This window comes from Xenia sp. Carnegie-2017, unplaced genomic scaffold (assembly GCF_021976095.1).
Source record: "Xenia sp. Carnegie-2017 unplaced genomic scaffold, XeniaSp_v1 HiC_scaffold_22, whole genome shotgun sequence".
Taxonomy (NCBI): Eukaryota; Metazoa; Cnidaria; class Anthozoa; order Malacalcyonacea; family Xeniidae; genus Xenia; species Xenia sp. Carnegie-2017.
Window position 1 is genome coordinate 3280708 of NW_025813485.1, and position 24818 is coordinate 3305525.

A 24818-nucleotide genomic window follows, 5' to 3' on the forward strand; every position below is an offset into this window, starting at 1 on the left:
AATAGCAGCTATTTAAATTTTCAAAAAATAAAATTTTGTACCAATCAAACTGCTTTAAGGTATTTTGGTATGTACATACAATAAAGACCAAACTGTTCTAGAATGATTACATGCATATGATGAATTTCAACTTTATCATTCTGCATGTTTGGTTCATATGCTCTGTTTGTAATCATTTGGCCTCATAATGCTAATGGTTTGGCATTATAGAAAAACTCCACTCTGACTTTGGATTTCGGTTTGCAGTAACGAGTGTAAAAGCGAAACAAGTTAAATTGTTTTATTTCTTAATTAAACTATAATTTGTGATAAAGTTTGTACCAAACTATAATATTATCGTTTCTTTAATGCGTTTAACATGCGTGTATAGCATTCGTAGGAATTGTGGGAAGTACTATCGAAATAAAGTTATTTGAACATTCTTAATGCTTAGAGCTAGTAAGTGCACCATCTGCTGTTATAAGAGAAAGAGTTCGGAAGCTTCTTCAAGCAATACTTAATTTTCTCATGGTTTACCAGGTGTGTGAATTCTCAATGTAAAAATTGTTTTTACTCTTATCTTCCAGAGATCTGCACATCAATATTAGTAGTTGGGCAAGCTACGAAAATTGAAATCATATTCACAGTGCTGTAAGTCAGTTACAAACAGTTTCTTTTTTCTTTTTTATAGAAACCACTGTCATCTTTGGAGCTTTGTCTTTCACAATATTTGGTTGCGTGGAATGGCGCAGATTATCAAACGTTGATATTTTTACTTATCTCTCAATGCCGATGACACCATATGAAAGTGAAGCTTTATTTGATATCTTAAGTTTAATTTATTTGGCTAAGTCTTCTTTGATTTTAACATACATCAGTTCAATTTCTTGCACAAATTTAATTTCTAGAGTTGAATGATTCGTTGTTCGAACCTCTGCGAAATTTATTCTTTGGCTCAGCTGTCGAGTTCAAGGTATTGAAAGGTTAAGTTGCATGCACACGACTGAGGCTAAAACATTTATAACATTTATGTTCATAAACATTTAATGTCCCAACTTTTATACTGGGGTGTTGTGAATGAGACTAAAACAGTAGAAAGGAAGTTTAGAGGAATGATTGAAAATTGTGGTTTCCTATTGGGTCAAGAAAAGTTATAACATCCACATTTTCTAGTGTCAAGTTTTGAGTTGCTTCACGGAAATGCTAATTACATATGCACGTTCAGCAATGATCATTTCATTGGAAGAGAAAAATAAATCAATGCGAGCTTCTTATGTACAAATAAGGTATATAGACTTTTTAAAATTGATTTTTACCTCTCTTTTATAATGTGATAGCTATACCAATTACATTGCTCATTTTCTCGTATATTATGTTCCGTTAAAGTCTCGACAAGGAAGAAATTTGTTCTGTAATATGATGACTTTAGTAAAATTTGTTGATAAAATTTCAACTATAGCCATGCAGGTACCGATCAAATTATCTTACATGTATTTAATTGCACCATCAGTCAATTTGATTTATTTTCTTCCTTGTAGATGGAAAGTGACAACATACTACTTCAACACTGCATATTGTATTTCTTTGAGCAGGTACGTAGATGTAAGGATTTTATCTCACGTAGTTCAAAGGTAGATTGGATAATTGAGTTAGTGAAAACTATCGGCGCTAGTAGATCTAGTTAATCATTGCTCTGACTATGAACTGCAACAATTGATCCAGCCTACTGCAATACCTGAGTGGAATGTGCATGATCATATGATTTAAATAGATGCAAGTAAATCCAGTGCTCATTGCCAAGGCAATGATGAATGGACTGCGCATGCTTAGGTAGTTTCTCTTGTAATTTGTGAGAAAGAGAGAGCTGAGAGCTGATCGAGTCGACTGCGCAAGCACGGATTTTTCTCATAGTATGTAACCAAGTGAGCTGTTTACTTCCAAAAGCAAAGCTAGTTCATCCAATTGATCATTGCTACAAGTATGAACTGAAACAGTTTGTCGAGTTGACTGTGCATGCTCGTATGATTTCTGTAATAATTTGTGACTAGTTACTTTGAAATCAATGTAGGTATATCCAGTTGGTTGTTGCTACGAATCAAGCAGTTAGGCAATTAGACTGCGCATACTTAGTTAATTTTTTCAAGTTGACTCGTATGAGCTCAAAGCTCCATCAGTTCGTCGAGTAAACTGTAGAAGTTTTCCGTCATTTTTTATTGGCATGTTGTCTGTCTTCAGTTTGTTTCAACAAATGTATTTTAAAATTTGTTACCTCAATGACCTTTACCGGCCTCGCCATTTTCAAAAACAAAATAGCCAATACACAAGCATAGTTATTACACCGTGGAACAGAAAGAAAATTGCTTACATCTAAATTATAGACAACTCGTCCTTCGGACTCGTGCAATTTTGATAGTCTTTGAAAAACTCACTCGTGCATATTTTTTCCAAGTTGCACTTGAAACCATGCTATTAGAGAGCTTTAGCAAAAGTACGACTACGACAACGAGTACGAAGTTTGACCGTGTATGGGAAATGGCACTAGAAAGTTTGTTGTCGTAGTCGTTTCGTCATACTTGGAGGCATACAGGTTAGAGTCAATACAGTGCAGCATGAAGAATTGTTTGAAGACTGTACAATGAGAATAAAAGTTGCTGTAGTGAATAGTAAATACATGTTGCAGTAATGGTCTTGAGCAGAGATACTTAAATCTTAGGTACGCAAAAATATATACGAGCAATCACGTCTATAGGCCTGTCCTGCAATCGACGCGCTCGATAATTTTATTAAAAAAAAATTTTTGAAAAATGTTTTACTGTTTGTTGGTTTTTTTTTGAAAAAGACCTTTCGGTAAAAATTGTGTAAAAATTATTTTCAGTTGTCATCATTTCTCAAGTTCTTTTATCTGATAACCGTTTTTCTGAAAATCTGATGATCGTTTTTCTATGATCAGCACGGGTAGCAGTTTAATGCCTCAGAAAAAAAATCCCGATGGCCTGGAACTGATCTGCGGAAAATCTGGACGTATAATTAGTGATGTAAGTAAATAGTTAAAACATTGCAGCATTAACAGTATATAATGTAGTTTTCTCTAGTGAAGCATTATGTTGTTTGATCAGAATAGTTTTTTTTACATGTTGCCGTAGTAAACTAAAATTCTTTGATTTATGAATTTTTAATTATGATTGATCCATTCTCCGGTCCTTTACCTTCAACACATATTAAACCTTGTTGCTATGAACATGGTATGCATATAACATATACTGACTTATGTTATCCTGTTTTATTTCCCTCTTATCCCCATTAGAAGAGGTTAAGAATTTATATGCTTTTTGCTCAATTCTATCATTCCTTGGCTGTTATACTTTTTATCGTTAAAAAATTTTTTTTCTCTTCACTTTAGTTCACTGGGTTTTTGGTAACATTAAAGGTACATGAAAATTTGTTTTCTTTATTTCATTACTTTTTATTTATTTCTTTTTGGAAAATACCATTTCATTGGTGCGATCCAGGCTCCACACGGCCAAGTCTAGCCAGCACGAATAGAAACGCTCTTTCGGTTACACCAATGAAAACATTGCTTGTTCGTTTTATACGACAACCATTTGACTTTTTTGGCCCCAATAGGATTAAACAAGATCAAGTCTATATTCATATTTGCTGATTACGTGTGTGTTAAAATAACACTCGTTAAGAATTTTCTGCATATTGTATAATGTTCTACTGCTGCCCCCTGCTATTTGTGCTGAATGAGAGTCTTTTATCTGCTATACACTTAGTCATGAAGTGTATATATACTAAGAATGTTAACAAGAAGAAAACGGCTAAGAACAAGCAGCACGAACTCAGTTTTGTTTATAATACATCGCTCTTTAGTCTAAAATATATCGAAGAATAAAATTTAAAATCACTGCAATATTGCTCTTCGCCATAGGACAGATACTAAAACGGCCACACAACTATTTTAGTTTAAAGACATGTTGAGATATACAAGCGATGAAATTTAGAGCTTTCAACGTAAACATTTCTACTAACTCTGAGTCACAAACTTCACTTTAAAATGATCTCGTAACAAACAAACTTAATGATGGGGAAAAGTTTTGTCTCGATTCACCAATTTACTGCAGCAATAGGTTGACACGTTTTTTATCGTGAAAATATTAACCTTTAAAGAAATCGAGGTTGAAGTTGTTACAATTTTTATCAGTTCAAAGCTAAATTTTCAGGTTTTGCTTTTAAGCCAATTGGCACGCTTTTAGGATTAATTTTAGTGTTGATGAAGTTGATTTCATATTAATTTGTTCTACAATTATAGCAACTGAAATTTTAGTTTTTCTTATAAGAATTTTATGTAACACTGCATTTACTTTTCAAGTTTTACAGATCTTTCATTTACTTTACAGGGCTTACCAAGTACGTACAACAAGGATTTACAGGTATAAGAATGCTCCTTCTAGGCGTACATGTTACAGCTTAAGAATCTCATTTGATTACAGGAGTGAACTTTGTATTTTGTTGACTATTACCGAGTTTTAAAATTTGTTTTTATACAAAAAAGCAATGTTATCAACCAACGTAGCTGGCATGAAATTTATAACTGTTTTCAGTGTATGAACATTTTCACCGAATAACGCGAGATTTCAAAGAACTCTATGACCATCAAAGTTTCTTCATGATTTAGGCCTGTTTCAAACGTCGTATTTTGCATGTGTCGAATAAAATAGTTTGAACTAAATGCATGCGAACTTCAACTTGTGAAACAATTAAATTCGACTGCTTTGACTGAGGTCGACCTTAACTTTAAATTCGACCGGTTTGGTCGCATTATGCGACGAAAGTGCGACGTCGTTTCAAACGCTGAATTTTGCATGTGTCGAATACAATTTGGCTCTCGCGTTTTACTCACAACAAAGTCTGAAACGAGATAAAGCGAAGACGTGTAATAATTGCATTCGACGCATGCAAAATTCAACGTTTGAAATGCACAGTCAAATTTTGCATTTTGGTCGAATAAAATTGCTTATTGTATTCGACACATGCAAAATTCGACGTTTGAAACAGGCCTTAGAGTTACTCATGCACTTTTTATGTCCGTGCATGTGGACTGGCTGCCAAACGGTTTCTAATTTCATAAATAGCTCCTTCTTTGAATTCTACTTGGTAATTTTGAGGGTAATTTACTTCGCATATTTTGACGATTAACTATGGTTCTGCTAATTCCTATTTTTAGGAAGATAAAGAAGCTTTGTTTGATGTTTGTGACACTTTAGATGGAGTCTTGCAAGTTGCTGCAGGAACACTTTCAACTCTTAAGGTTTTTTTATAACTTTATATGTTGTGTAAATAAATTGTGTTTTTCCTACTTATGTGCATTTATTTATGCTGTTCCAAATTAAAATTTGTTTCAGATTGATAAACAAAAAATGAGCTCTGGTCTTGTGCCAAGCATGCTCTCTACAGATCTTGCTTATTATCTTGTTCGAAAAGGCGTAAGTTTGGTCATTAACAACTTAAATATGTTCGCATTTTAAATGTTCTGAGTAAGATATACAATGCGATCTTTAATTTGATCAAAACCACTTTTCTATAAAATGGCGATATTATAAACTTTTTCTAAACAATGTTTCCCTGTTATTAAAAGACTGGGACTGAAGAGAGGAGCATTGAGCCAGAGAGCATTGTCATTGTCTGTCGTGTTGTCACTTTGATCAGTTCAGTTGTAGATTTATCAGACGATTTATCAGACGTTAAATTACTTTTTTCTTTTTCTAAACCAAATTCATACCATCTCACGAGTATGTCATTAGACGGAGAAAAACGCTGTCACACGCTAAAGTTCGAGATTGGCCCTATTCGTCTCAACTTTAATCCAGTTGTAAGCGCGGTTGCTACCATTATAATATGGGCGTTCATAGCAGTATGCACTAAACACCCTGAGAGATCGCATGAATACATGACGACTTTAAGAAATTGGATTACAGACAACTTTACATGGCTCTACATTGGCGGTATAAACCTTTGGTTTGTGTTCATTGTTGTCGTTTTCATATCCAAGTATGGCAATTTAAAAATTGGCCGCGATGATGATGAACCAGAATTCAGCGATGCATCATACTTTACTATGTTGTTTGCAGCTGGAATTGGTGTTGGTTTCTTCTATTTTGGCGTAGCAGAACCGGTGTTTCATTACGAACCCAGAAGTAAATACGGCAATCGTTATCAAGAAAGGTGAGTTGTAAAACAAATGTTGTGAAACATCCTAATATCAAGTTATTTAACACAAAGGAAGTAAGGTTTGTTAACATATGAGTAACAGGAGACAGTACAAATCTCTCTTAGCGTAGGTGGCAAAACTGATTTCATTAACTATTTTATAAAAGCAGGTGTACGCTAAGAGCCATTATTTCAAATGTGAAAGACTACAAACACAAATCTACAATATAAAGACACATAAAACAAAAATATAAAAGATGTAGAGAATATACACATACAGAAAAATGTAAGCAATGCTTTGCTGCTATTGTCTTTGTACAAATATATTTAGTTTTAAACTAGAAAGCACTATGGTGTATCTTGCTTTTTAATAGAATTTGTTGTATCCGTATCTGTTGATGTTCAATGTCATGAACATAACCCATGCCTTGTTTTACATTATTTTTTATTTTAAAATTCTTATTTTAGCGATAGCATGAAAATAAAAACATTTTCTCAAATAATAATTGAGTATTGGCTGTATTGCGAAAAGCATGCTTAGCCAGACGTGTTTGCAAAATACGAAAGCTACGCGGGAAAGAAAGAAATTCTAGAACAAAGACAAAAGCGATGAATTAATTTCATAAACGACCATGTGTTGTGACATTGTTGTGATTTGAAGGAGAATTGCAAAAACTCAAATAATACTTTACGACCATTTACGCCACCATTTACGACAAAGCATGATGTAAATTACTATTCATGAATATGGCTTTATTGTGTTTTGTGTTAAATTCACTCAATTCTTCTAATTCTAGAACACACGATTTTTTCGTGAAATATATTTTCGTTTTTTTATCAGCATAAACTACCTTTTTTAAAGAGTTTTACTCTTTCCTTAATTGAGAAAAAACGCGTGTTTGAGTAGTTATCTACGTGTCAATAATGCAATTGTAAATATGCAAAAACTTGCGTGCGTGGCTTATGAACCCGTCGTTCATATGAAAAATCTGGCCCCCTTGCTATTTTTACATAATTGTGTCAGGTTGGATCAATATATAATCCTCGTGCTTTGGCAGTTTAAAATTTGAAAGAGGTTTTTATTTTTTTGCTAAATAAACCTAAATTCCAACATTAGCGTTGTCAATCCAATTTAAGACAAAGATGCCTGCTCATGCGTACATTGATGTTCAGGCGTACACTTATTCGAAGGCGTGTGCTGGTCCTAAGGCGTACATTGATGCCCAGCATACACTAAACTCAATCAACATTGCTAAGTGTTTGGGGAGAGTTGGTTTTGGAATCACGAATACTGGATGAACCAATTCAATTTCTTGACTTCAACCAGTTGACTTCAATGTATGGTATTTCCTATATTTATCCTACATCCTCTTCCACCTTCTAATGACCCCCAATTAAAAGATTGCAAAAAAGAATAAACCCACAGCCTCTATTTTTCCTCTACTCTCAGTACAGTAAATGATCACAACAAGGTCAATCCTATGTCAGTTTTGGTCTTAAGAGTGTAAGATGAACTTATGCACATACTGAGTTTAGTATTTTTTTTAAATAGAAATTAACATTGAAGCATGTTTTGCTCAAATTAGTATGTGCTATCAATTTAGTCCCATCCTTCCCCACGTTTAACAGACAATTTTTGTACTTGGTGGTATTGTTTTATCATGTCGATTGTGTGAGCATTTATATGCCAACGCAATTTTGTTTTTGATTATTGGTGGCTTAACTTGATACATACTTTTTAATGTGGCTTTGTGAAACAACAGTATATTCTGTTGTTATTGGTAAAGTCTGGGTTTTAGTAGTGCATAATCTTTTACTCAGCATAAACCTACTTTTTACTTCAATTTTCATCGCACTGTTCACAAATTAAGGCAACCTCATCACTTAAATTAATCGTTGCCTGTGTGTTTACATTTTTATGTCTTCTGTGCATAATTAATAAATAGAAATTTGTGTTTACTCTTTTCCATTTTACTTTACAGGTATTCGGATAACCAAAGAGCTCAAGATGCGATAAATCTTACTCTTTATCACTGGGGCATTCATGGTTGGGTTGTTTATACCCTTGTTGGTTTAACAATGGGAATCATGTCTCACAGAAAAGGATTGCCTATGACAATACGCTCATGCTTTTATCCTCTTCTTGGTGATCGTATCTTTGGCTGGATTGGAGATATTATCGAGATCCCTGCTATTGTATCGACAATGTTTGGTTTATGTGCAAGCTTAGGTGCTGGAGCTTTGACTATGAACTCAGGTTTAAATCTACTTATTGGTGCAATTAAAGTTTCTAAAAGTAGTCAAATTATCATCATATGGGTAATCACAGCCTTTGCCACCATCTCAGTTGTTTCTGGTCTTAAACTTGGCATTCGTAGGCTCAGTGAAATTTGTTTTGCACTTGGCATCTTTATCATGTTGATAATTTTGTTTTGTGGAAAAACTTTTTTTTTACTTAATCTGTTTGTTCAAAGCATTGGTTATTACATTCAAAATGTTATTCAGCTTGGCTTCCACACTGATGCATTTGCCCAAGTTAATAATGCACCTGATGAAAAAGAAAACCCTGAATGGATGAGAGGTTGGACCATTGCATACTGGGGCTGGTGGATTTCCTGGTCACCATTTGTTGGAATGTTTATAGCAAAGATTTCAAAAGGTAGAACAATAAGGAATTATATTATCTCTACACTTGTAGCTCCCATTATTTTCACTTTCTTATGGTTTGTTGTTGTTGGTGGTTCTGGTATAGATATGGAGCGTGAAGCTGCTAGTAGAGGTATTGAGTGCAGTGCTCGCTTTGGTGGCAGAAACTCAAATCAACCAAATAATACATTGTATCGACTCTCCTGTCAGCCTCAAAGACAAATGTATTTTGATATGATTCAACAATATGGCGATGTAGGAAAGTTTCTTCGAGTTCTGTCGTTAATTAGTATTTTATTGTATTTTGTGACGAGCTCTGATAGCGGTTCACTAGTTATTGATTGTCTCTCTGCCAATGGTAGTCCAGATCCTCCTGTAGCTCAGCGTGTTTTCTGGGCTCTAACAGAAGGTGCAGCAGCAACAGCATTGGTTACAGTTGGCGGGGAAAAAGCCGTTGATGCAGTGCTTGCTGCTGCAGTAGCCTCAGGTCTTCCGTTTACACCTGTTTTGTTTCTTCTATGTGTTTCTTTGTGGCGCATCCTAAAATCTGAGTTTGGTGATATTAAAGGTGATGAAAACGAATTTCATGCATGTTGGATGTGGTAGATAACCCTTCTTTGAATAACCTCAAAGACGTTATTGTTGCAATTTTTGCTCCTTGGTGGCCAGCTGGTAAAGCTGCATCCAAAGTCTCTCAGAAACCCTCATGGATATACATAAGTGTATTGGCTCTTTTGTTTTATTCTGGGATTCTTTTGATAATCTTGAATGTTGTAAGTGATGGACTCATGTACATCGGTTTTGCAGTTCTTTGTGGTTTTCTTGGTTATTGCGTCGCGCTCAGGAGCTCAATTCGCCAAGCCAGTAGAATCCCTGGAAGTTTATTGGAAGATACGTTTGCCATGATTCCGTACTTCCTCTGCATTGATCAAATGTATAAACATGCATGTATTGAAGAGACTCAAAAGAAGAATGACCCACAACCTTTGATGGAATATAGCAAGGGCGATGGTATTGAGGATGAAAGCGGACTTGAACAGACTGTCTGAGACGTGCGCGGTTGAAGTTATTTCGCACGTTTGATTGAAATTTATTATATTATTCATTATCGTAACTATTAGATTAGGTATTTGAAATGAAAAAAAAGTTGACAAAGATGTGTAGAACTTAGTGACGTTGTCATGAGTGAATATTTGCGTTCTTTCAAAAACAGGTCTATAAAAAATGTTTTAGATATCGTGTTTACCATCACCATTGTTGATGTGCTGAAACCAATATTGATGTCTCTAAGTTAGAACGCTTTATTGGAATGATGTGCAATAGGTGCTGCTTAAGCTTAAACTCAATTTTCTCATCAGTCTAAAAGATGTTCGGCCTTGCATCGTGTAAGGGGGAGTCTACCCTAAAAAATGTCTTATTTTTCCAGGTTCTATTGGACCGTCCAAAGTATACATTGCCGGAAACCTTTAAAATTGACGGATCTAAAAAGACATAGACTGCATTGAAAATGCTATATTAATGTGACTTTGACCCGATTACCTCATTACACTTTCATATCCTATATTAAACACATCGTTTTAACTGTTTTAGCTAGTCGGGTAACTGTCATTCTGTCGATGTTAAATGTAAGTCATGGCATTTGATAAAGAAAGTGTTTAAAAATAATTGTTGTAGTAGCTTCTTCTGATATTGTGACGTGTGACTTCTTTACATACTCGGCATTTACGATCACTTCTAGAAAACTCTGCGTTAGGAAATTTTCGATTGCATAAAATGCAAGCAGTTTCAGCCAATGGAAAGCTTGTTGTTCCTTTTTCAGGAATTATATCTAATGGAAGAAATGCGTTTCTTTCATATCCATCGTAAGTACGATGTTTCTTGCCACGGTAATAATCAACATATTTGTCTGACGCAACCTTCAAACGACTTTTCTCAGGAATGCTAAGCATCTGTCTCAATGCTTCATAGATCTTAAACATTCCAACTGTATCAACAACGCAATATTGTATCAGCATTTTTGGTAACGGTCGATCTTGCCAAGCTGTGGGTTTTGATTGAAAAAACTTTCCCCCGTCGTCCTTCATTTTAACCATTTTGGCATCTCTAACATACAATTCCAGGCAACGACGATATCCGTAGATTTTCTCCACTGGTGTTGATCTGCTAGACCGTCCAGATTTGGAAGAATAACCTCCAAATGTTGAATATTCACGACGGTACATGATTTCCAGCAATTGCAGATCCAATACTCCAGCCAGTTTGACATTAAATTGATACCAGAGTGCATCAGAATCTTGACGACAATCAAACATCAGCTTCTCTTGTTCTTTATCTTCCAGGATTTCTTTCAGCCCAGAGCAGAATATAAATTTTCCAATGGTCAAAACATCAAACAAGTACACCTTTTCTCATTTAAACAAGTACACCTTTTCTCATTATATTTTCATTTCGTTTCTTGTATTCTCGAAGCTCTGAAATCGCTTTATTCAGAGCGGCCTCGCCATCAACCAACAAATAACTGCCAAATTCACAAATTTCTTTTTCCATGATGTGTCGATGTTCTATAACAATAACGAAACTAAATGTGTTAAGGTAAGCTGTATTCTAAGAATAATTAAGTACACGAAAATAAATTCCGCATTCTGATTGGTTATGGTTCATTCGGCATCAATTATATTATGGACTATAAAGAGTCTTTGAAGTTTATCTAACATATTCGCTTATAAAGAAGACTGGCCTTTGTAAAATCAAATGCCGAATGAAATGGACGTCAATTTCAATTCACTTTGGCTACGCTTATGACAAATTTACTTTTAAGTGCACATTAAGGGGGCGATGGGACACTTGACACCACTTACTCACCACCACGATAACTGTACATGTCAACAATACTGACCATGAATTCTGGCCCTTCCATCGCCATGCCATGCACTTTTCTTACCCTGAAGCTTATACACTAGTAATCCTCTAAAACACCATGAGAAAAATTAGGTATGAACTATAGAGTGTGAAAACAAATCACTTGCCTTGTGTTTGTTGACTTCGGTCAAACTGCAACGAATTACTATCAACCGAAGACGATCCAGGTCTAGGAATTGGCGATTTCATCAATTTCCAAACGAGATATGCAATAACAATGATGAACAAAATACGAAGAACAAATATTTCGAACATAGTTAAAGATATTCAAGATAGACATTAGTTGACATGCAACACAACAGTGTATAATTGCTCGGCTTGAAAACCTGAAAACCCGCCTTTCGATTCCATACTCTGCTTACGTCACATGAACGGAAGTGACCGAATTTCAAATGTTGTTTGTTATTTAACTGGAATGAAAATAAAATATAATAAAATAAGATATAATAAGAGTCAAAATAAAATATGTGATGCATTGCAAATTGAGATTTCAGTAGAGCAACTATTCAGTGACCAGGTGAGTGCATTTAAAATCTTTATACTGTAAAGTTACATGCTTCATGTATGTCAGTAAGTCGGACAGCCAGTCAGACCAGTGAACTCTACAACAACTGGAAGGCTAACTCATTATAAACAAACCTAGACTTCTTTGAAGCCACTTAGAAGCTGATTTGCCGCTTCGCGTGTATCTCGCGTGGACTGTTTTATTTGCGTGACGGATTGTTTTGCAAAAACTGCTAACTTGGAAATAGAATGCTAGCCTAAATGCTTTATTTTTTTCAAAACCGTTACCAAAATTTGGTTATTAATGTGTTAAGATGCATTGTGGACGTTCCAAGACATGTTTTGTATACGTAACGCTGTATTATATAAAACATAAGAGGGAGAACTTGCTTCGAAATATGAATTTCTCATTTGTCGTCGAAAGACCAAAGATTTAAGACAAAACTGATAACAAGTAGTCTGCATCTTTGAATGCTGTGCAAAATACACACAATCCACTTAACATAACATGTTTCATAACAATTTTATTGCTTTTAAAGTTAGACTTGCTTTGTAAGAATTTCACATGCTCTTTTTGTAATGTGTGATAGTGATGATTTGAAATTTTGAGCTGTGGGTGATTGTTGGTTTTTGTCATTTACTTCTCCCACTTCTCAAGAACTGGTGGAAGATTTGACATGCACCATATTTGTGTATTGAGCATTTTATTAGCAAGTTCATGCTTATAAATAAATAGCCAAGTGTACAACATGACAAGTATTGCTATTATAACCTGCTCTACATAAATGCTAAAAAGCAACCCTCATCCTCAGTGGTTTGAAACAGGGTTTTAAAATGATTATAAAGCAAGCAAAGCTATATCCTGTATCAAAATTTTATAGTATATCATATTGATTGTAAAATTAGTTTTTTTTTGTAATACAGATGATGATAAATGTATATGTAATATATTAAATTTTAGGATGTGTGTTTAAAATGTTTGGTCATATTTGTGAAAATATATGATTCTATAATATTAGACTAATAATCGTTTTCATACTTGTATTACAGTACAATTTTTACTTAAGTGTTTCAAAAGTTATGAATATGGAGTGTCAATTGTGTTTTTGTCTTTTTTTTAAGTGAGTATTGACCCTTTTGACTCTTTAATGGTGCAATTAATAATAACACAATAATATGGCATAACATATTTTTTTTAAAACTAACTCAAAATATTTTTTTGCTAACTTTTTGAAATATTTTGCAAAGTGTTTTTCTTTTTGTTTATGCTCTGAACTTTCAAAAAGGACTGGGGCGAGCTAATTTTGCTCGGAAACACAAAAATTACCGAAAAACAGCGTTTTTTGCCCTGACAGCTTCATTTTCACAGATTCAAACAATATTATAAGGCTAGACAAGTGCATTTTACATCCTTTTAATGAAAAAAAACGAGGGGTGTCAGTTTTGTATTCAAGTTATAAGGCATGTTTTCACGTGCCAAAACAAAGTTCGCTTTTCATCCTTCCAAAAAGAAGCTTAAACATGTACAAATGTCGTTCAAACTTGTTTTATATTAAAGTCCAAACATTGTATAAGATTTTTAGACATTAAGCTGGCTTGAAGACCACTGTTTTTTGCAAAAAATCCGGCAATTTCGAAGTGATATATTTCGCCTCCGTATCTTCAATGGCGGCGCTCATGCAGGCTTCAAAGATGGCGTCCAAGTTAGCCTTCCAGTTGTTGTAGAGTTCACTGAGTCAGACCAGTGAACTCGACATTTGAATAACTGGAATGATAACCGAAGCCAAAAATTGAAGCCAAAAAAATATTTGTCGTCATCATTCGTCATTACACGTCAGGCTCTAGTCTCTCGCGTGTTCATTTTAATTTTTTTTAATCATTTGTCCCTTGGTAATGGTAGAGTTCGGATCTTGATCAGAACGTAAAAATAACGAAATTTTTGGAATGAAAAGGTTCACGGAAAGTGAATCAAAGTGATAAATTGAGAAGCAAGGTGAGGTGAACTTAGTCGATCTGCTCTTACGCTGCGGTTTTCCTTTAAAACATATCAAAGTGTTTAAGGTAAATGGTTTGAACCGGGAGTATCGTTACATGTTTAATGTAGATCGTCCAGGTTATAGTCCTGAGAAGGACTGTTTTGTTGATTGACTGACTTTTCGACAACCTTAGCAGTAGTCATTTTCAGAGTCAAATGAATCAAAGAGAAGATGACTACCGCTAAGGTTGTCGAAACGTCAGTCAACAACAACAAAAACAGTCCTTCTCAGGACTATACCAACCTGGACGATCTACATTTACAAACATGCAAAGTCTTTAAGGATATTCAATTATTGATATCGAGATGACAACCATGTAGTATTTCAAGCACAATAAAAATCGATGAAAAATACAATCGCTCTGTAAAAAGTAAAAATGCGAGTTATAGACTCAATATTTTTTGTGAAACTGGATATTCAAGTTTCTTTTTTCTTTGGAAAAACAGATCTTTGAATCCACTGAAATGACAAAAAAAGACAAACACTGTCTGACACCGTTTGACAATTTACCTTCCGACGAAAGAAAAGTTTATGCTTGAATATTTTCTCGTCATATTTTCTATTGTATTGTTTTTTAGCATACAGTGTAATTTTCAGTTGGCTTTTCCTCGTTACAAGTTGTAAGTTACAACGAACTCACTGTAGTAAAGTTTCAGCTGTAAAAAATAACCTTTTGCGAAGAGTTGTCCTCGTGTGTTGTTTGTCGTGATGTTGTTTATATGTTTATTTTTTCGCATTTTGTATTCAAATTTATATTGGCCGTGTATGTTTGGCACTCAGGGGAATGAAACTGACGTACAAACCGCGTGAATATTCGACTTTGAAGGACTGGAACTGACGTACAAACCGCGCAAGAGACTAGGACTTTGGCTTCAATTTTATAAAAATAATAAATTTAATAATCTAATAATCTAATAATCTAATAATAATAATTAATAATAATAATAATTAATAATAATCTAATAATCTAATAATCTAATAATTAAATAATAATTAATAATAATAATAATAATTTAATAATTTAATAATCTAATTTTATATCTATAAAATGTATTGTCGTTATCATTCCAGATATATATATATGGAGTTCACTGAGTCAGACTGACAGACTGCGCATAAATATGAAACTGTTATACAAGTCGAAGCTAATAATCGAAAAATTGATATGAAAAATTTTATGAGATAATAACCAAGAGAGCTTATACGCTTTTGAGTTTTGAATAAAAAATTCTCAAGCCTCGTTTTTCAGGTCAGCCACCTTTCGTCACTAGTCTAGATCAGTCTGGACTAGACTTGAACTGAATTGAAATATTTATGCCCTTTGAATGCGAGCTGCGACCTTCTAGAACTATACCGAGAGTCATATGCCTCTTTGTCATCATTGTGATGTCGAAAAGTTGGAGGAGCACAAATGAGTAAACTTCAATTATATTTTGAATACTACGATTTTATTCATTCTCGCTCAAACATGTTGCATCATTACAACGGTTACTCCTGTTATGTATTTTATTAAAATACTCAGTGGTTGCGGAAAACATGTTATCATATATCATATATTTGTCTTAATGGAAATTGGTAAAGATTGTAAGTTATTTGCCACTATTGCCATAGTAATAACGTATCATAAGATATTTGCTATGGAAATGTGTTGACTGTTGACAAATTTTTATCCTCCCACACGAATGCAACAAACCCAAATACGAACAAATTTATGATTCATGAATGCCTCAATTTGTCTTTTATAATGATTCTGTGCGCAACGGCCCGCTCTGCTAGGTGCAACTAGCAAATCTAAATCTACTAACCTGGTTAGTAGCTGCATTACTCTTAAAAGCAAAATTTCGTCGAAAAATTATTTTGTACTTTGATCTTTGACCATCACTGTTCTTTGAAATTTACTAAATATCAACTTTCATTTTTCCAGCTAAAAAACGTTGACATGCCTACGTAAAATATTTGAGAAGATGATGAAAATATTACAATTTTTTTTTAATGTAAATATCCGGGGAAACTACATAGACGCAGGACATTCTCGATATAACAGTCATGTCTCCCAATCAAAATTATTGAAAAAAATAGAAAAAATAAATTAAGTAAATGGACATTCTTGATATTTTTCAGCACTTTTTGATGCTTTAAAAACTCAAACAAATATTAACAGCTTTTATATTTTCCCTTGAATTACCTCACACATCAAATACAGAAATTCCCAGTAGTTTACCGCACGTGTTAAAGTTTAGAAATAGCCAATAGAAACATGTTGACAACATGCCATTCATTCAAGTGAAACTTTAGCGCTGTCATATTAAAGTGAAATCAAGTAGTTATTGTTGTCAACTGTGCACGTAGAGTGAAAACGTAAACATTTGAGATGATGATGGAAAGAACCACGAGCAACAAGCGTTGTCACACATTTAAATTTGATTTCGGCCCTATACACCTAAATTTAAACCCAGTTGTAACTGTTTTATCGGCCTTAGTAATCTGGGGATTGGTTGTTTGGTGTGTTCTCGACCCAAAAGGAGCCAACAATGATATGAAAACGATTAAGACATGGATAACTAGCACTTTTACTTGGTTCTACATTGGCACAGTTAATGTGCTACTCGTCTTCCTCATATACCTCTATTTTTCGAAGTATAGCAATCTCAAATTGGGTAAACAGGACGAAGAACCAGAGTTCAGTGATGGAACTTATTTCACAATGTTGTTCGCTGCAGGCATTGGTATCGGCCTGTTTTATTTTAGTGTAGCTGAGCCTGTTGGACATTACTCGCCGAAGAAACCTTACGGAAATCGTTACTGGGGGAGGTGTGTAATTGCTTGTTTTATTTTGCAATAATCATTGAAATGATTTTAAATATTGATAGTTCGTCACGATTTTAATATTGAAATAATTGCATATATTTATATTGGCTTTTATAGTTTTATTTTAGAGAAAGTCTGGCTTTTATGTTTCGTTATGTACTAAAAGTCGTTTTGCAATCTACATTATCATTAGCATTTAATACAAAAACTATTCATAACACGCCTCCCACTTGTGGAAAGTATTTTCACATTATGAAATCATTATTATTGGCAAATCGCCAAGTAGTTGAACTGGTTTTATGCACGTGACTTGCTATATGTGACATGATCATCACGTGCTGACAAACTAGAATTGGATTTTTTTTGTTGATATGCAGTAACATAAAGCGTTTGCAGTAAAACTCTAAAAAACTGCCCAACGTATAGCACTTTAACTTGTGGAGGAAGACAAGACGTAAAAATTTTTATGTGTGTTGAATTTTATTTTCTTTCAGTATTCTTTAAAATGAAAATGTGTATGGTACAAATTTCAATATTCTACTAATGTAAAACACTGTATTTGCAAGGAAATTTCAAAAAAGACTCCTCTAAATTATTATAATCATAATGTGAAGGAAATTTTTTAAAAAGTTGTTTTGGGAATGCCAAGAAAAGTTTCAGATTGTTAACATATTTTGTCATCAAACACAACATTACTAACTTGACAGCATTTAAATGTTTGAACATGCTTGCATATTTTTCTCCCTGAAAACTTCAATTACTTTTTATTATTTTTGAATTTCTAAAATCACTGGTATACTTTTGCTAAAGCCAGTACAGACAGAGCGTGTGGCAGTAAAGCCTGGGCCACACTATTGTCTATATTGACGACAACGAAAACGAAACGAAAATTCGTGCACGAAATGCATGCCAAACACGACGAAAAATTACAAGCATGTTTGCAAAGCCAAAACGTTTTTGGCCAATAAGCAAGCGGCATTTTTGACGGATTAGAAAAAATGGCGATCTCTAAAGAAAAAGATTACTTTTTCTAAAGAAAAAGTTACTGCTTTTAAAGTTGAAAACAAGCAACAGCAAACGTCGATACTGGATTCATCCAATTAATAAACGACGTGATCGTCTTGGACTATTTAACAACTTGATTAAAGAATTACGAGAGCCGAACAATGAAAATAGACACATAAAATACTTGCGAATGACGACGACAAATTTTGACTACATTTTGGATTTAATTAGACCTCACATCACTAAAGTTGGCACACATCTTAGAAAGTCTATTAGCCCTGATTTATCAAAACCTCTTGCCACTCCATGTTTGAGTACAAAGTCTAATATTATTAGCCAATAGTATGTGTTTTCGTTAACGAAAAAGGTCAAACGTTCAACTCTTCTTATATGCACGAAAACGAAATTTTCGTCGAGTTTTCGTTCAAAATTTTCGTTGCGGCAGTTTTCGTTCTGATTTTCGTCGATATGGACGATAGTGTGGCCTAGGCTTAACGATCTTTTCGTTGTCATTTTGAAACTGGTTAAATAATATTTTTGAAAGTATAATTATTTTGTGGATAATTTTATTCAATCTATTTGGCAAGCCAAAATTGCTTGTTCTAAATGAAATTATTTGGAGACTTCAACCTGACTTTGGCATGCAAAAACAACAAAAATAAAATATATTGCAGTTTATTTTTGTTACATGGATTTTGTAAATATTTGTGAACATGCACATTATATCTTACTGAATAATTTAGATACTCAGATAATCAAAGAGCTCAAGATGCAATGAATCTCACATTATTTCATTGGGGTCTTCATGGTTGGGTGGTGTACTCTATTACTGGATTGCTTTTGGCGATCGTGACATACAGAAAAGGACTTCCAATGACCGTTAGATCTTGTTTTTACCCATTGATTGGTGATAGAATATTTGGATATTTTGGTGATATTATTGATGTTTTTTCCGTTGTCTCCACAATGTTTGGAGTATGCACGAGTCTTGGTCTTGGTGTCATGTCACTAAATGCAGGTCTTCATCGATTAAATGGCAACATTAGTGAGACACCAACCAACCAAATCTTTATCATTTGGGGAGTGACTTTTATTGCAACTCTGTCTGTAGTGTCTGGTCTTAAAGTTGGCATTCGTCGTCTCAGCGAACTATGTTTCTGTCTTGGTATGTTCCTCATGTTATTTGTATTTTTTCATGATGACACCTGGTTTCTACTTAACCTTTATGTCCAAAGTCTTGGTTATTACTTGCATTCAATGCTGCTCCTGGGATTCCATACAGATGCATTTGCGCAGATGGGAAACTCTAATGATGGCTTTGAAAATTCTAAATGGATGGATATTTGGACGGTCTTTTACTGGGGATGGTGGGTTGCTTTTTGTCCTTTTGTTGGCATGTTCATTGCTAAAATCTCTAGAGGTCGAACAATCAGAAACTTTCTAAATGCCACTCTCACAGCTCCTGTTTTATATATTTTCATGTGGTTTTGCATATTTGGTGGTGCAGGATTGAAAATGGAGCGAGATGCAACTAAAGCTGGAGTTGACTGCAATGTATCTTCGTTTGTTAAAATTAATGATGACAAGATTTATAAGCTGTCATGTAGATTGTACTCTGATCGGTTTTTTGACATGCTTCAACAATACGGAGACAATATTGGTTTTGTGCTCAATATCGTCGCAGTCATCAGTATAATTCTTTATTTTGTTACAAGTTCAGACAGCGGCTCTCTTGTTATTGACTGTTTGTCAGCCAATGGTAGCCCAGAACCCCCCGTAGCACAACGTGTATTTTGGGCTTTGACCGAAGGTGCTTGTGCCACTGCTTTGCTCAAGGCTGGTGGCGAAGATGCTTTATATGCTCTGCAAACCGTATCAATTGCATCTGGGTTGCCATACCTCGCTATTCTTCTTCTTATGTGCGTTTCTATTTGGCGTTGTGTTAAAGAGGAATTTGGTGATGTTAGTCCAGATTCAGCGAAGTTTAATGTCAGTTTATTTGATGTGCTAGATAACCCATCTGTTATTTCGCTGAAACGATTCGTGATAGCAGTTTTTGCACCTTGGTTACCAGCAGGACGAGCTGCGAAAAAGTTTTACAAAAGAAGTGGTTGGTTCAACATGGCAATTATGGCATTATTGTTTTATGCTTGGATTTTATGTGAAATTCTTCATTTTGTCGACTCGGCTTTGCCTCATGTTGGTCGCATTTTTCTTTGTGGTTTTTTCGCTTACGTTACAGGAATACGCTCGTCCATACGACAAGAAGAGGAAATTCCAGGAAGTATGCTGTCTGACGCATGCACAGTGGTATTTGTGTACTTCTTAGCAGTTGATCAAATGGAGAAGCATGTGCTGATCGGGGAAAAGCAAAAGAAAGAGGATCCCAATGTTCCATTGGATAATCAAAAGATGGATATAATCCTGGAAAATCCCAAAACTAAAGTTAACGAATCAACGACGTTTGTTTGAAATGTTTGTTGACGAATGTTGTGACGATTGCGTCTCTAAAATTTTATGTGTTCATGTACCTCAGTAGCGTCCTCCAATGATTGTTTAGATGTATGATTTAAGATGTTGAAAGTCATGTAAAATAAATTATTTAGTTTGGTGTTTCTCAAAATGATTCCCTCAGTTATTTAATAGTTAAATAAAAATTTACAGTTGTTGTTCAAAATTTGTGTTATGTTCGAGTACATTGAAATGAAGAGTGTCTTGTAGTTAGAGATTCTGACTATAATCCACCCCACCCACTGGGAACCCAGATTGAGCTGAAACGATGTATTGAATATGTATGATTATTCGTGGACGGAGGGAACCTATTTACATCGTTAAGTTACTTCCACAAGACTTCTCGGTGATTTTTTTGTAACTTAGACGGTAAATCATCCCAAACAAGTCACAACTTCATTTATATTCATCCAGTTTTCTACTAGTCGATTTTCGCCTACTGTAACAACGTCATACCGACAGTTTTAGAAACTACTTCTGTGATTTCAAAATATCAGCGTTAAATACCACTGAAGCTTCAAAATTAAAACCGTTTTTTGAGATTTTTATTTCATGCAAAATTTGTTAATTACCTTCCCTGTCACAGACTTGCGTAGCTTTTGACGTCCAGATATTTTTAAATGAAATTGAGTCGGCTGATAGAATAGCATAAAACAAAAAGAAGTGTCTAAGTCCTACTTCAAAGAAGTGTGTGCACATTGGTAAAAGGCGTATTTAGCTGCATGTGTTTATAGTATTGCCCTCCACTCCAAAACAAAAAGTTTACCCAAGACATAATCATAAGGAATTGCTAAAAATTGTCTGTATCACGAACAAAACCGTCACTGATTTTTTTGTTTTCGATTCAAGTTCAATCTAAATGTTACATGTCACATGATGTCGAAGTTCCTGGGTTATTCCATATTCATTTAATGCCCGAGGGACCATAACATTTAAATAATCATTAATGCATATTCGGCTGTAGCAACGTTCAACAATATTATGACAAATCTAGAAAATAAATAAAGATACAAGGACGAAAGCTAAATCCAAGAAAATGTTGCTAGACAATTGATTGGTGGGAGAATATGGAAGTTTATTGTGGTACAGTAATAAATCATTGAACATTCATCAAACAACAACACTATCATCTATCATTATGAAATAAAAACAAACGCGTTCGCTGATGAATTTGTCTATATAGTTGTGTTTACATTAGCCCGTGCAAACCAATCTGAACTCAATCGATAAATCGGTCAGAGATTATACAAATCAATCATGAATACATGTTAGCAGATGCATGTTGGAGGAAAAAGAAAAACGTACGTTTATTTCAATTTCATTTGTTTCGCTTTACTTTTTATTTCAAAAAAGAAATAAAAAATGTTTTTCGTGTTTGCACTGGCTTTTTGTGTACCTTTTTGTCTACTTTTTTCTCTAACTTTTTGTGTAAATTTGTGTTTACCTTAGTGTCTACCTTTCTGTTAACCCTTCAGTCTACATGTTTATACCAACATTTTTTCTCTAAATCCTCATTTTGATCTATATTTGGATGTCTTTGCATGAACGATGCTGAAGATCGTAGTGTGGTAGCCAGGGCCCCTAGCTGTTGATTTTGGGGCGCTGAATTGAATACGAGTCATCAAGTTTTAAAAATGGGCTATAAAAAATTAAAAACGCATTTGAAACAGAATAGTTATTTTCGCAGTTATATATTCAGTGAATGAAGTTAACTTTAGGGAATTAGGGAAGAAAGGAAGTAGACAGACCGAAATGAAACCTTGTAAGGGGGTCGATTAAAGAATAAGATATTGACGAGCATTCTATAATTAGATGTTTCGTTTGTGGCCACAACGCCTGCATGATTTGTCACATTTGGGGGGGGGGTGAATATTCATATATTCAGCTTTGCCCCGTTGATTTCTATTGAATTAAACATTGCCAACAAAAGAAATCAACAGCAAGGCAGAGCTGAATATATGAATATTTACACCACCCCCCAATTAGCATTCTAGTTTCACCTATGCATACACGGCCAAATTGTCCTCTTAAGGGGCGCAACAAGGCCTTAAATGTGTAATTTTTTGCCTACCTTAATCAATGTTTTTTGCTTCCCTCACAGACAGTAATCGTTACTGGCATTGTATCTTATTATTAATCTAAGCGTAATAATTTATTTTTTAAAAATGACAGTAGTGCAGTCATCGGTAAATTGCTATCATAATGCATAGTATAACATGAAGTAGCCCTTAATGATACCGCAGCATGTACTGCATTGTTTGTATTGTGTTATTTACATTTTCATCGTTACGATGAATTTGTCATTTTCAGTAGTAAAGCAAGTTATTATACGGTAAAACTTTTTTAAATCACTTAAAGCTTCTTCGTAAATGTTCAAGATTCATTTATCCGCAGTTATCGAATGTGCATAACAGCATATATTTAATTGAAATTAAGATATTTTTTAAACAACAACATTTGAAGACCAATTAAATTAATGTCTCTAAATGCAAAACTCTCATTTTGAGCAGATGTAATTCACACAACAAACATTTCATTTGATAATTCCATTTGTGTTGGGAAGTGTATTTTAATATTATTTAATGTACATCATGGAACATGGTGCAATGTTAAAGACTAACTGCAATGTCGAATTCTTTCAACACCACGAAGAGAAAAAAGTCGGGTGCTGAGTATCGAAGATTAAAGAAAGCTAGACAAGAAGAATTTTCAAAACTTGGGGAGTTTTGCTTGATTACTTTAAACCTATACAAAATGACCCACCATGCATTTTGTCACAAACAACAGAGGAGTTAGAATTAAAACTCAGGGAAACGCCGAACATCAGTAAAGACCTTAAACAAGTGCATGCGCAAGAAAAATCTGAGTCGACAGATGTAAAAGATCAAGATGAGCATACTTTCAAATCAATCAAAAGCAATGATTCTGTTGGTGAATGCCCTGATATTGACAGCTTTGTCAATTCAAATGAACGTAAGGAAGGCGAAGGCATCTCAGAATCTGCTGAAAATGAATTGAATCGAAATATTTCTATTGATACGAAAGAAAACACGTTTTACCCTGGGACAGTTGTTGATCTTAATCTCAGCATTAGCGAAAAAAGGCGTTTACTTAAAATGAATCCATGCCAACCATCCCAGTTTGTTTTGAAACAAAGGAGGATAGTACAAGGAGATTGCACTTGCTATTGCTCCCATCAGGTTTTTTTCCACGATGATGGAACAAGACGAAAATGGATTTCCTATTCACTAAGTGAAGACAGCTTGTTTTGCATACCATGCATTCTGTTTACAGATGTAACGTCTAGGGGAGAAAATATTCGGTCAAATCAAGGAAAAGCTTTTGCAAACATTGGTTTCTCCAAATGGAAAAAGCAGTATATTAGAATTCTGGAGCATGAAAAATGCAATTCTCATCTAAACGCAAAAGTTGCAGAAGCTCTTTTCCTTCAAGAAAACTCAATATCGGATCAGTTTCATCACCAGGGGAAAATCGAGTCTGAAAGACGTAAAAAGGAAGTTGTTTTAAACAAAACAGTTTTGAAACGTGTGATAGATGTTATTATGTTTCTTGGAAGACAAGGGCTTTCCTTTAGGGGTCACTGTGAATCACTGACAAATTTCTATGTTAATACAGGAAACTTTTTGGAAACGCTTAAATTATTGTCAGAGTACGATCAACCAATCAATGAGCATCTTGAGAAAGTTCGTGACCACCAAGTGAAGCAATGGACAAAGGATGGTGGTAAAACTGATGAAAAAGGAATCAAAGGACGTGGCTCATGGCTAACGTTTTTGAGCAACGATATTCAAAATAAGTTAGTCAATATCATTGGTAAAGAAATATCTTCTGTAATTGTACAAAAAATACGCAACTGCAAAGCATGGGCATTGATTGCTGATACAACACCCGATATAACTCATACAGAGCAATTGAGTATATGCGTAAGGCTTGTTAATGAAACTGGCGAGTGTTCTGAACACGTTTTGTCATGCCAAAAAGCAATTGGAACAACTGTACATGACCTTTACACTGCTATTACAACAATATTACAATTGCATGGAGTTTCATTTGAAAAACTTGTTGCCCAAACGTATAAAGGAGCATAAACTATGAGCGGATGTTATAATGGTTTGCAGGCAATTATAAAAGAGAAAATCGGAAACCACATCATATTTGTTCACTGCTATGCGCATACGC

At 34.5% G+C, this 24818-nt stretch overlaps 3 protein-coding genes and 1 long non-coding RNA gene across 8 annotated transcripts; 2 read left to right on the plus strand and 2 right to left on the minus strand.

Annotated features, from left to right (window-relative positions):
- The first annotated feature begins 1416 nt into the window (after positions 1-1416).
- LOC124445369 (argininosuccinate lyase-like) lies at positions 1417-10500 on the plus strand. 5 transcript variants are annotated; one of them, XM_046996090.1, is made up of 8 exons: positions 1417-1446; positions 1518-1571; positions 2930-3014; positions 3380-3406; positions 4380-4412; positions 5207-5290; positions 5385-5465; positions 10262-10500. In XM_046996090.1, the coding sequence occupies exons 3-8, from the start codon at positions 2946-2948 to the stop codon at positions 10328-10330; spliced, it is 363 nt and encodes a 120-aa protein (XP_046852046.1). In that variant the 5' UTR covers positions 1417-1446; positions 1518-1571; positions 2930-2945; the 3' UTR covers positions 10331-10500. The 5 variants fall into 5 exon arrangements, 4 of the variants coding, with proteins under 4 accessions (XP_046852046.1, XP_046852047.1, XP_046852045.1 ...); XM_046996091.1 differs by lacking the exons at positions 1417-1446; positions 1518-1571 and having other exon boundaries at positions 2356-3014; positions 4380-4389; positions 5247-5290; XM_046996089.1 differs by lacking the exons at positions 1417-1446; positions 1518-1571 and having other exon boundaries at positions 2363-3014.
- Positions 10328-11240, minus strand: LOC124446986 (piRNA biogenesis protein EXD1-like; the record flags this gene model as incomplete). Its single annotated transcript, XM_046997884.1, has 1 exon — positions 10328-11240. A coding segment is annotated over one exon (750 nt), but the record flags the coding sequence as incomplete, so codon positions are not given.
- Positions 11241-11291: 51 nt separating this feature from the next.
- Positions 11292-11852, minus strand: LOC124445383. Its single transcript, XR_006948136.1, has 2 exons — positions 11732-11852; positions 11292-11396 (listed from the first exon to the last, which is right to left on the minus strand). It is a non-coding gene; the product is annotated as an uncharacterized LOC124445383 (long non-coding RNA).
- Positions 11853-16502: 4650 nt separating this feature from the next.
- Positions 16503-20784, plus strand: LOC124445364 (probable glycine betaine transporter). Its single transcript, XM_046996082.1, has 2 exons — positions 16503-17105; positions 18851-20784. The coding sequence occupies exons 1-2, from the start codon at positions 16666-16668 to the stop codon at positions 20577-20579; spliced, it is 2169 nt and encodes a 722-aa protein (XP_046852038.1). The 5' UTR covers positions 16503-16665; the 3' UTR covers positions 20580-20784.
- The last annotated feature ends 4034 nt before the right edge of the window (positions 20785-24818 follow it).

Excerpts from the sequence above, each read along its gene's own strand:
- LOC124445364 (XM_046996082.1), top strand. The coding sequence starts at position 16,666 with ATGATGATGGAAAGAACCACGAGCAACAAGCGTTGTCACACATTTAAA. Across the intron at positions 17,106-18,850 it reads GGAAATCGTTACTGGGGGAG|ATACTCAGATAATCAAAGAG; the intron begins GTGTGTAATTGC and ends TGAATAATTTAG.
- LOC124445369 (XM_046996088.1), top strand. The coding sequence starts at position 5,774 with ATGTCATTAGACGGAGAAAAACGCTGTCACACGCTAAAGTTCGAGATT. Across the intron at positions 6,205-8,171 it reads GGCAATCGTTATCAAGAAAG|GTATTCGGATAACCAAAGAG; the intron begins GTGAGTTGTAAA and ends TTTACTTTACAG.